Raw genomic sequence first — 13,372 nt, 5'->3', positions numbered from 1 at the left:
CTGTATTTTCAGACCCTGATCCCTCAAAATCCTTTTCACTTCATCCTTCTACCTCTAATTTGGTCTCCCGCTTCTCCTTCCCTCCACCGTTGACTCATATATCCTCTTTGTCAATCTTTCCTCACTCATTCTCTCCATGTTTCCAAACCATTTCAACACACCATCTTTTTCTCTCTCAACTGCACTTTTCATTACCACACATCTCTCTCATCCTTTCATTACTTACTTAAAGCACCTCACACCACATATTGTCCTCAAACATTTCATTTCTAACACATCCACCTTCCTCTGCACAACCCTATCTATAGCCCATCCCTCGCAACCATATAACATTCCTGGAACTACTATTCCTTCAAACATGCCCATTTTTGCTTTCCGAGATAATGTTCTCGACTTCCACACATTCTTCAATGCTTCCAGAAACTTCGTTCCCTCCCCCATTCTATGACTCACTTCTCCTTCTGTGGTTCCATCAGCAGCTAAGTCCACTCCCATATGTCTAAAACACTTCACTTCCTCCAGTTTTTCTCCATTCAAACTTACCTCCAATTAACTTGTCCCTCAACCCTACTGTACCTAATAACCTTACTCTTATTCACATCTACTCTCAACTTCCTTCTTTCACTCACTTCACCAAACTCAGTCACCAATTTCTGCAGTTTCTCATCTGAATCAGCCACCAATGCTGTATCACCAGCGAACAACAACTGATTCGCTTCCCAAGCCCTCTCGTCCACATCAAACTGAATACTTGTCCCTCTCTCCAAAACTCTTGCATTTACCTCCCTAACTACCCCATCCATAAACAAATTAAGCAACCGTGGAGACATCATGCACCCCTGCCGCAAACCAACATTCACTGGGAACCAATCACTTTCCTCTCTTCCTACTTGTACACATGCCTTACATCCTCAATAATAGCTTTTCACTGCTTCTAGCAACTTACCTCCCAAACCATGTACTCTTAAAACCTTCCACAAAGCATCTCTATCCACCCTATCATATGCCTTCTCCAGATCCATAAAAGCTACATACAAATCCATCTGTCTTTCTCAGTATTTTTCACATACATTCTTCAGAGCAAACATCTGATCCACACATCCTCTACCACTTCAGAAACCACACTGCTCTTCCCTTTACCCTCTCAGTCAATACCCTCCCATATAATTTCCCAGGAATACTCAATAAGCATATGCCTCTGTAATTTGAACACTCAACTTTATCCCCTTTGCCTTTGTACAATGGCACTATGCATCTATTCCACCAATCCTCACACATTTCTCCATGATCCATACATATACTAAATATCCTTACCAACCAATCAACAACACAGTCAACCCCTTTTTTTTTTATAAATTCCACTGCAATACCATCCAAACCCACCGCCTTGCCAGCTTTTATCTTCTGCATAGCTTTCACTATCTCTTCTCTGTTTACTAAACAATTCTCCCTGACCCTCTCACTTCGCACACCATCCCGACCAAAACACCCTATATCTGTCACTCTATCAAACACATTTGACAAAACTGAAAAATATTCACTCCATTTCCTTCTCATTTCATCACTACTTGTTATTATCTCCCCATTTGCTCCCTTCGCCAATGTTCCCATTTGTTCTCTTGTCTTATGCCTTTTATTTACCTCCTTCCAAAACATCTTTTTATTCTCTCTAAAATTTAATGATACTCTCTCACCCAACTCTCTCATTTGCCCTTTTTTTCACCTCTTGCACCTTTCTCTTGACCTCCTGCTACCTTCTTTTATACATCTCCCAGTTATTTGCTCTACTTCCCTGCAAAAATCGTCCAAACGCCTCTCTCTTCTCTTTCACTAACAAACTTCTTCACCCCACCATTCACTACCCTTTCTAATCTGCCCATCTCCCACCTTTCTCATGCCACAGGCATCTTCTGCACATGCCATCACTACTTCCCTAAATACATCCCATTCCTCCCCCACTCCCCTTATGTCATTTAATCTCACCTTTTGCCATTCTATACTCAGTCTCTCCTGGTACTTCCTCACACAAGTCTCCTTCCCAAGCTCGCTCACTCTCACCACTCTCTTCACCCCAACATTCTCTCTTCTTTTCTGAAAACCTCTACAAATCTTCACCTTCGCCCCCACAAGATAGTGATCAGACATCCCTCTCAGTGCATTAACATCCAAAAGTCTCTCTTTTACATGCCTATCAATTATCACAATCCAATAATTCCCTCTGGCCATCTCTCTTTTTAAATCAGGTATTCCCAATCACCAGTCCTTTTTCAACACACAAATCCACAAGCTCTTCACCATTTCCATTTACAACACCGAACACTCCATGTACACCAATTATATCCTTAACTGCCACATTACTCACTTTCACACTCAAATTACCCATCACTATAACCCAGTCTCTTGCATCAAAGTTGCTAACACACTCACTCAGCTGCTCCCAAAACACTTGCCTCTCATGATATTTCTTCTCATGACCAGGTGCCCACACACTCACTCAGCTGCTCCTAAAACACTTGCCTCTCATTATCTTTCTTCTCATGACCAGGTGAATAGGTCACCAATAATCACCCATCTCTCTCTCCATCCACTTTCAGTCTTACCCATGTCAATCTAGAGTTTACTTTCTTACACTCTATCACATATTCCCACACCTGCTTCTGGAGGAGTGCTACTCCTTCCTGTGCTCTTGTCCTCTCACCAACCCCTGACTTTACTCCCAAGACATTCCCATACCACTCTTCCCCTTTACCCTTAAGCTTTGTTTCACTCAGAGCCAAAACATCCAGGTTCCTTTCCTCAAACATACTTCCTATCTCTCCTTTTTTTTCATCTTGGTTATATCCATACACATTTAGACACCCCAATCTGAGCCTTCGAGGAGGATGAGCACTCCATGCGTGACTCCTTCAGTTTCCCCTTTCAAAAATTTAAATATGTTCAAACATATTTTACCTTTACTTATCAGTCTTTATCCTATTAGCTATTACAGACATCAGTTATGTAGATGAAACCATTCTCTAGCAGAATGGAGGATATGCTCAGCCTTAGAATGTTTTGGACCTTCTTGAACTTCACAAACTGTCACTTCTTTTTGAGCCTGTGGAATTCTTGGCTCCCGTTCTTCATCTTCATCAGATAAGTGATGATCTGCTACATTCTGATTTGATACTGTCAAATAAAATGAGAGTTCATCTCGAAGACAGGTACAGTATCAAAAATTTCATAACTCAAAATTACACTGTTTCCCATTTTAGAAAGTTAATACAAGGAGGGGAGGATTTCTGGCCCCCCGCTCCCGTCCCCTCTAGTCGCTTTCTAGGACACGCGAGGAATACGTGGGAAGTATTCTTTCACCCCTATCCCCAGGGATAATATACATATATATATACATATACACATACACACACATACACATACATACGCACATATACACACACACACACATACATATATATACATATGAAAAATGTAAGAAACAATTTAGAAAACTGAAACTTCTAGCTTGAAATGAATGGAAAAAAATGAATGTCACATAATGGTTCAACCTCTGGCTATGGAAAAAAGGAAATGTATAATTTATTTACACAAACGTCAATAGCAGTTCTCATCAATTTAACCACTGTATCAATAAGCTTCAATGTCTAAGCTACATTTTTTTTTTTTTTTGTATTAACTTTCTAAAATGGGAAACAGAAGAAGGAGTCACGCGGGGAGTGCTCATCCTCCTCGAAGGCTCAGAGTGGGGTGCCTAAATGTGTGTGGATGTAACCAAGATGTGAAAAAAGGAGAGATAGGTAGTATGTTTGAGGAAAGGAACCTGGATGTTTTGGCTCTGAGTGAAACGAAGCTCAAGGGTAAAGGGGAAGAGTGGTTTGGGAATGTCTGGGGAGTAAAGTCAGGGGTTAGTGAGAGGACAAGAGCAAGGGAAGGAGTAGCAATACTCCTGAAACAGGAGTTGTGGGAGTATGTGATAGAGTGTAAGAAAGTAAATTCTCGATTAATATGGGTAAAACTGAAAGTTGATGGAGAGAGGTGGGTGACTATTGGTGCATATGCACCTGGGCATGAGAAGAAAGATCAAGAGAGGCAAGTGTTTTGGGAGCAGCTGAATGAGTGTGTTAGTGGTTTTGATGCACGAGACCGGGTTATAGTGATGGGTGATTTGAATGCAAAGGTGAGTAATGTGGCAGTTGAGGGAATAATTGGTATACATGGGGTGTTCAGTGTTGTAAATGGAAATGGTGAAGAGCTTGTAGATTTATGTGCTGAAAAAGGACTGATGATTGGGAATACCTGGTTTAAAAAGCGAGATATACATAAGTATACTTATGTAAGTAGGAGAGATGGCCAGAGAGCGTTATTGGATTACGTGTTAATTGACAGGCGTGCGAAAGAGAGACTTTTGGATGTTAATGTGCTGAGAGGTGCAACTGGAGGGATGTCTGATCATTATCTTGTGGAGGCTAAGGTGAAGATCTGTATGGGTTTTCAGAAAAGAAGAGTGAATGTTGGGGTGAAGAGGGTGGTGAGAGTAAGTGAGCTTGAGAAGGAGACCTGTGTGAGGAAGTACCAGGAGAGACTGAGTACAGAATGGAAAAAGGTGAGAACAATGGAAGCAAGGGGAGTGGGGGAGGAATGGGATGTATTTAGGGAATCAGTGATGGATTGCGCAAAAGATGCTTGTGGCATGAGAAGAGTGGGAGGTGGGTTGATTAGAAAGGGTAGTGAGTGGTGGGATGATGAAGTAAGAGTATTAGTGAAAGAGAAGAGAGAGGCATTTGGACGATTTTTGCAGGGAAAAAATGCAATTGAGTAGGAGATGTATAAAAGAAAGAGACAGGAGGTCAAGAGAAAGGTGCAAGAGGTGAAAAAAAAAGGGCAAATGAGAGTTGGGGTGAGAGAGTATCATTAAATTTTAGGGAGAATAAAAAGATGTTCTGGAAGGAGGTAAATAAGGTGCGTAAGACAAGGGAGCAAATGGGAACTTCAGTGAAGGGCGCAAATGGGGAGGTGATAACAAGTAGTGGTGATGTGAGAAGGAGATGGAGTGAGTATTTTGAAGGTTTGTTGAATGTGTTTGATGATAGAGTGGCAGATATAGGGTGTTTTGGTCGAGGTGGTGTGCAAAGTGAGAGGGTTAGGGAAAATGATTTGGTAAACAGAGAAGAGGTAGTGAAAGCTTTGCGGAAGATGAAAGCCGGCAAGGCAGCAGGTTTGGATGGTATTGCAGTGGAATTTATTAAAAAAGGGGGTGACTGTATTGTTGACTGGTTGGTAAGGTTATTTAATGTATGTATGACTCATGGTGAGGTGCCTGAGGATTGGCGGAATGCATGCATAGTGCCATTGTACAAAGGCAAAGGGGATAAGAGTGAGTGCTCAAATTACAGAGGTATAAGTTTGTTGAGTATTCCTGGTAAATTATATGGGAGGGTATTGATTGAGAGGGTGAAGGCATGTACAGAGCATCAGATTGGGGAAGAGCAGTGTGGTTTCAGAAGTGGTAAAGGATGTGTGGATCAGGTGTTTGCTTTGAAGAATGTATGTGAGAAATACTTAGAAAAGCAAATGGATTTGTATGTAGCATTTATGGATCTGGAGAAGGCATATGATAGAGTTGATAGAGATGCTCTGTGGAAGGTATTAAGAATATATGGTGTGGGAGGAAAGTTGTTAGAAGCAGTGAAAAGTTTTTATCGAGGATGTAAGGCATGTGTACGTGTAGGAAGAGAGGAAAGTGATTGGTTCTCAGTGAATGTAGGTTTGCGGCAGGGGTGTGTGATGTCTCCATGGTTGTTTAATTTGTTTATGGATGGGGTTGTTAGGGAGGTAAATGCAAGAGTTTTGGAAAGAGGGGCAAGTATGAAGTCTGTTGGGGATGAGAGAGCTTGGGAAGTGAGTCAGTTGTTGTTCGCTGATGATACAGCGCTGGTGGCTGATTCATGTGAGAAACTGCAGAAGCTGGTGACTGAGTTTGGTAAAGTGTGTGGAAGAAGAAAGTTAAGAGTAAATGTGAATAAGAGCAAGGTTATTAGGTACAGTAGGGTTGAGGGTCAAGTCAATTGGGAGGTGAGTTTGAATGGAGAAAAACTGGAGGAAGTGAAGTGTTTTAGATATCTGGGAGTGGATCTGGCAGCGGATGGAACCATGGAAGCGGAAGTGGATCATAGGGTGGGGGAGGGGGCGAAAATTCTGGGGGCCTTGAAGAATGTGTGGAAGTCGAGAACATTATCTCGGAAAGCAAAAATGGGTATGTTTGAAGGAATAGTGGTTCCAACAATGTTGTATGGTTGCGAGGCGTAGGCTATGGATAGAGTTGTGCGCAGGAGGATGGATGTGCTGGAAATGAGATGTTTGAGGACAATGTGTGGTGTGAGGTGGTTTGATCGAGTGAGTAACGTAAGGGTAAGAGAGATGTGTGGAAATAAAAAGAGTGTGGTTGAGAGAGCAGAAGAGGGTGTTTTGAAGTGGTTTGGGCACATGGAGAGAATGAGTGAGGAAAGATTGACCAAGAGGATATATGTGTCGGAGGTGGAGGGAACGAGGAGAAGAGGGAGACCAAATTGGAGGTGGAAAGATGGAGTGAAAAAGATTTTGTGTGATCGGGGCCTGAACATGCAGGAGGGTGAAAGGAGGGCAAGGAATAGAGTGAATTGGAGCGATGTGGTATACCGGGGTTGACGTGCTGTCAGTGGATTGAATCAAGGCATGTGAAGCGTCTGGGGTAAACCATGGAAAGCTGTGTAGGTATGTATATTTGCGTGTGTGGACGTATGTATATACATGTGTATGGGGGGGGGGCCATTTCTTTCGTCTGTTTCCTTGCGCTACCTCGCAAACGCGGGAGACAGCGACAAAGTATAAAAAAAAAAAGAAAAAAAAAAATTACACTGACATCCGATTTTTCACACTAAATCTTTTAATACTAATCTGGCATTATACAACAAACGAGTTCTTTCCTGAGTACTAAATCATTACTATTCTATCTATCTATGATGCTTGTTCCCACCTAGAACTCCTTTAAAGGGGTGGGCAGTGCAATGAGCCTCTATAACTAGTGAACTCCAGCGCTGCTTCTTAGCCTTTATTGCCTTACTCTTTACAGGCCCCTGTCAGTGGGCAACTCTAGCAGTGTTTGGACAGGCTCCTACCTAATGTTCCTGATGACTATTTCTACCAAGCACTCTTGCCTAATGTTCCAATCAATTTTTTTTTTTTTTTTTTTTTATACTTTGTCGCTGTCTCCCGCGTTTGCGAGGTAGCGCAAGGAAACAGACGAAAGAAATGGCCCAACCCCCCCCCCCCATACACATGTACATACACACGTCCACACACGCAAATATACATACCTACACAGCTTTCCATGGTTTACCCCAGACGCTTCACATGCCTTGATTCAATCCACTGACAGCACGTCAAACCCTGTATACCACATCGCTCCAATTCACTCTATTCCTTGCCCTCCTTTCACCCTCCTGCATGTTCAGGCCCCGATCACACAAAATCTTTTTCACTCCATCTTTCCACCTCCAATTTGGTCTCCCTCTTCTCCTCGTTCCCTCCACCTCCGACACATATATCCTCTTGGTCAATCTTTCCTCACTCATTCTCTCCATGTGCCCAAACCATTTCAAAACACCCTCTTCTGCTCTCTCAACCACGCTCTTTTTATTTCCACACATCTCTCTTACCCTTACGTTACTTACTCGATCAAACCACCTCACACCACACATTGTCCTCAAACATCTCATTTCCAGCACATCCATCCTCCTGCGCACAACTCTATCCATAGCCCACGCCTCGCAACCATACAACATTGTTGGAACCACTATTCCTTCAAACATACCCATTTTTGCTTTCCGAGATAATGTTCTCGACTTCCACACATTTTTCAAGGCTCCCAAAATTTTCGCCCCAATCAATTACATCTACCTAATGTTTCTACCTAATGCTGCAGCCTAAATATTCCTAACTACTGCTCCTACCATTTTGCCAAAAGGCAGGGCTAGCGCATAGTGCCCAATACAGAAAAATCCAGTTATGATGAATGAGCTATGTGAGTTAAGTCTTATGTATGACAAGGAGAAATTATATGTTTGTGAACAGAATGCCAGTAGTCCATGTGTGGGAGAGGCAGTAAGAAAACTATTAAAACCTGAACTACTGCAATACATGTTTTTCAAGTAAAATTTCCAAGTCTAACACTAAACATTTCAATCCTGACATTTAAATACCAAAATTATACTGTATTCCATTATGAAGCTTACAAAAATCATGAATGGTATATTTTCATACAATGGCAAATTTCATCAAAACATTTAGAAGAATAATGTTTCATGTACGCACTTCAGATCAGAAGGTTGTCTAATTATCTTATCACTATCAATATAAAGGTAAATCGTATTCCCACATCTGTTTGTACGTGGGCAAGGAGAGGTCAGGTGTTAATCCTGAAACCCTGTTAAGACACATAAGCTAACTTCTAATTCAGAAATCTAACTTGTCTGAAAATGTATTGTAATGATCTTCTGAAAGCAGTAAAGAAGAAATGCATAACACAACTAGAGTGAATTTTCAACTGCAACACAAGCAAAAAATATTACCAGGAAATTGCATGTCGTCAAAGTAACAGTAACAGAGTTAAGGAATGGCGATTGTAACATTACAGTGTAAATCATGAATTTAATAATTCAGCAGATTATATTCAACTCAGACAGACTTCTGGGAGATATGTTCCAGAAAGACACACCAAATACTCTAAAGATAAAAGGGAATCAGGACATAGATACATACCGTTTAATCTTGTTGATGTTTCACTAGATTTGGATGAAACCGCTTTATGTGCTTCTGCCTGATCATCTCCGCTATCCACTTCCAATACTTTTCGTTCCTTTTTATTATCAAACATTGCAATCTTTGGCTCCTTTCCACTGCTGCTGATCTCTTCAACCTCATCATCACTATCAGATAATCAATGAGATCTGTTGGCCAGTTCCTGAGCAAAAGCTGCATCTTGACGCTCTTGTTTTTCTGTTGCTCTTACTTCTTCATTATACTGAAAAAAAAAATTTGTAAGTACTGTACTGCATTTGACATGAAATATACACATACACTGAGGTAATATAAAACTATGTATTGTATAACTTTTATACATACATTTTAGCCATATCCTGCATTAGCAAGGTAGCATCAAGAACCAATGACTGAGCCTTACACGAAAAATACTCACTTGGCCCCCTTCTCCGTTTCTTCTTTTGGAAAAGTAAAAACAGGTAGATAGGATTTCCAACCCCCCCGCTCCCTCCCCCTTTTAGTCGCCTTCTACGACACACAGGGAATACGTGGGAAGCAGTCTTTATCCCCTATCCTAATGATAACTTTCATACAATATATACACATTACTATACTTCACTTACTGTGATATCAGTCCTTCCTAGCCCTGTCCTCATTACTTGATATTTCATTCCCGTATCACTATAATAAAAAATGATGTAATGGAATCAATACATGAAAATACCAATACTTCAGAGTTTTGGTCAACTATCAGCATGTGCTATACCGTTGCTAATTATTTGAGAATGAACTGTCACTAGGGGGACAGGTGTTGGCCTATTATCTAAGTAGGGTCTGTTGAGTTTTTATACGTGTCTCACTTGCTTTTACCCTAGTATGACAAAACCCCAAAATACACTAAAATCAGCAGAAATGTAACAAAGAACACTGAGTATGCCATCAAAAATTGCCTGAATTGCGTTCAAATGAGTTGGGAGATATAAATAGATCACTTTGACCCACATCTTTCCTAATTATCATAACCCTCTCCACTATCATGTACGTCATTACAGGCCATAGTAATTGCATAAAACTAAGGCTAAACAGGATCTTCCCTCGGTCTATATCATTTCTGACCAGTAAAAAGGTCATAAATATGCGTCGCCTCCAACCCAACAAGATATTTCTCTGGTGTCCCTAAAAACCGACGAAGCATAAATCCCAATTCCCGTTAGCTTCGCACATATACATGGGTCACCTTACCTTAGCCTGCAACCTCCTGGCAAAGTCTTCATCTGAGGCCATAGCGGTGTGGAAGAAGCCAAAAGGGAGGAGACAATGGAGGTTAATACACCTCACGAGTCCAATGGCTGATTACCACCGTTGACAAATTCAGGCCAGTGTATAGTTACTTGTATATGTCTTTCTAAATCATTAAATGCTACTTACAGGAATATTCCTATACCAATCGAGGGTAGCTATGGTTCATACTTTGGGAGATAAACACTGTTAAAGCATAAAATTCCTATATTATGTTAGATTAAAATCGTGTGTTCAACAGCGCGCCTTGACACGTTTAACTTTGTTTACAAAACAGAAACTACGCATTCAATTATGCTTTAATATTCCTACAAAAGCAATCACGCCTCAAAATATTTCCCAAAATATTATGTTATTCAGAAATATTATATATACAACGATGAATTGTATATCTCTTTGAAATACAGAGAGATAAAAAACCTTATGTATCTTTAATGATTTTTCAAATGCAACCTCATCCAGTTAGGGTTAGATACACATATTGAAAGGGGGCCTTTAAGAAAATTTATGTACTTTATTGTGGTTTAAGCGATAAATAGAGTTTTAATAAGCCCAAAAAAATTGTTAGTCTCATCATTGAAAAACTCATAGTCGTCCTCAATGTATATTAATTCTAGAATATCCTCATCTGGCCCCCTTCTCTGTTCCTTCATTGAAAAAAAAAATAATCTTCCAATCTGGTCATTAAAACTTTCTCAAATTATAGATGTATAAAATGGTACAGCATATTTCCAACTTTCGGCGGCACAAAGCGAACCAAACACAACATTTGAATATTCTAAATCAAATCCAATTCACCAGAGAATTCGTTAGTGCGAGAACTTTAACATGTCATTCAGAAATATCTAAATCGAAATCACATATTACATTTAAAATACTGTCGAAACTTCTCCCTTTTACTGCTAATGACACAGAAGACAATGATCGCTTTAATCTGATGCTTATTACGAGCCGCTCTGATTTTAAACTAATATATTAACATTTCTATATTTCCATCAGAACTTTTCATATCATTGCTTCGTGTTCGCCATTAAAGTGAAGAAACTGGTATCCATTTAAATGAAACATTGCCACACAGTTTTGATATTTTGTGAACTGGACTGCAGGCGTAAATAAACCTTCCCATTTTGAATGACAAAGTTCAAATTGCATATGATTTTAGGGTCTATTTCCCCCTGTGATTACCTGATCAGTGGGTACGATAAGTAAATAAAGGTTTTGATGATTTATCAAACTTAAGTTGTTGTTATGGCGGATATATGATGGAGAGGGAAAAAATATTTGCTTCGGATTAGATTTTCAAATATATTTCTCGTCCTGATTATATCTTCGAGCAATTATGGACAAAATGTGGCTGGGACTAAGGATAATATTTACTGCCATACGTCTTCCTTTGGCATCAAAGTGGAAAAAAAATCGTACACTTGGGGCTGAAATCGTTATACTTAGACATTTGCCAACATAATATGACCTCAAGTACCTTAATTCATCCTGATGAATCTCACTTTACCTATGATCTCTAAATAACCTACTCTAAATAGAGATTTCTATGATTTCAATAACTTCATTTAATCTCCGGCGATTTGATAAATGGTCTTAGTAACTGATATTTTCTTAAAATATATCGTAGCCATTAAATACCTTTACCTCAGCAGCAGACCAAGTATTTGCCAAGAATACTGAACGAAAGTTTGAGTTGATCGACCACAAGCCAAATCTACAATACCACACGTCCCGCGTGACCTGAGGTGACCCACGCTATACCCACGCTAGGCCACGCTAGGCCAAATGCAACGTCATCAAGCGCATGCGCGTAAGACATTCTCGAAGTAATATGTTCTTCGACGTTTCACGTTATTGTGAGAATTTGAAGTGTTCTCGGTAGTTGTAAAGTCTTATAATAAAATGTTTGATCATTCTGTATATTTTATATTCATAGACACAATGACGATGGCTTAATTCCATAGATATTAATTTGAATATTTCATTAATCATCGTACCTTGGGCTTGCCACCATGGCGTACCATGGTTAACATTATATTCCATGTAATATTTATTGAACAAAAATCATGAAAAATGGCTATTGTGCCTTGAAACAATATGTAATATAACTCATATTTCTAATGTAATACTTACAGTTTCCGTTAAATATATGAGATTTTTAATTTCATGATGGAATCGCCTTGTGTACTGGTTATCAGCCGTTACAAGGTAAATCAAATGGTCGAGAGACAGACTTCGAAATACGATTAAAATTGATGTAATTAACGTAATTTTTCCAAGTTTGGCGGTGTACTTATTCCCCTAACATTCTTAAATGGTAGAGCTCGCCTATTATCATTATTATGAAGTTTACTGACGAGGCGAGGGATATTCAAATTGAAAATAGTGGCTGAAAACTCGACAGCCATCAAGTAACGTCTTAAAATATTGGAACAAAATGTTGCTACTCAATTCAGGTGTATTATTTCTACAGGGATGAACGATACTTCAGTAAGCGTAAATCACATATACACACACAAAAATACTATCCTGTTAATACATATCCACAAAAGTATACAAGAGAAATGAATTCAGGAGAAAATGAAAATGAAATTCAAAAGATGTGGCAACGTTGTGGCCTCCGCTCCCTGCTTGGGGAGCGGAGGAGGAGGAGGAGGTGGGTGGGTGGGTGGGGAGGAGTTTGGATATATATTTTTCAACACATGACGCAATCCTTTCATACCTGTAGGGTCTCGTACCTGGCCATTTTGATTGACTTTAGGAAGACACAGTGATCTTCTCCCTACCTGACCCCCTCCCCCCTCATTATGACCCAACCTGACCACAACTCTATCCATAGCCCACGCCTCGCAACCATACAACATTGTTGGAACCACTATTCCTTCAAACATACCCATTTTTGCTTTCAGAGATAATGCCCCCTCCCCCCTCATTATGACCCAACCTGACCACAACTCTATCCATAGCCCACGCCTCGCAACCATACAACATTGTTGGAACCACTATTCCTTCAAACATACCCATTTTTGCTTTCAGAGATAATGTTCTCGACATCCACACATTCTTCAAGGCTCCCAGGATTTTCGCCCCCTCCACCACCCTATGATCCACTTCCGCTTCCATGGTTCCATCCGCTGCCAGATCCACTCCCAGATATCTAAAACACTTCACTTCCTCCAGTTTTTCTCCATTCAAACTCACCTCCCAATTGACTTGACCCTCAACCCTACTGTACCTAATAACCTTGCTCTTATTCACATTTACTCTTAACTTTCTT

The 13,372-nt window shown here is 40.2% G+C and overlaps 1 protein-coding gene across 1 annotated transcript in view; it reads right to left on the bottom strand.

Annotated features, from left to right (window-relative positions):
- The window catches only part of LOC139754718 (uncharacterized), a 32,299-nt gene extending 21,913 nt beyond the window's left edge, over positions 1-10,386 (bottom strand). The window contains exon 1 of the mRNA XM_071672297.1: positions 10,036-10,386. Coding sequence (XP_071528398.1) covers positions 10,036-10,077 — 42 coding nt within the window. The 5' untranslated portion in view covers positions 10,078-10,386. The remainder of the gene's footprint in view (positions 1-10,035) is intronic.
- Positions 10,387-13,372: the final 2,986 nt, after the last annotated feature.

The sequence above is a fragment of the Panulirus ornatus genome, chromosome 17 (assembly GCF_036320965.1).
Source record: "Panulirus ornatus isolate Po-2019 chromosome 17, ASM3632096v1, whole genome shotgun sequence".
NCBI classification, from domain to species: Eukaryota; Metazoa; Arthropoda; class Malacostraca; order Decapoda; family Palinuridae; genus Panulirus; species Panulirus ornatus.
Note: the sequence above shows the minus strand (reverse complement) of the source record. Positions and strands in the feature narration are given on the sequence as shown.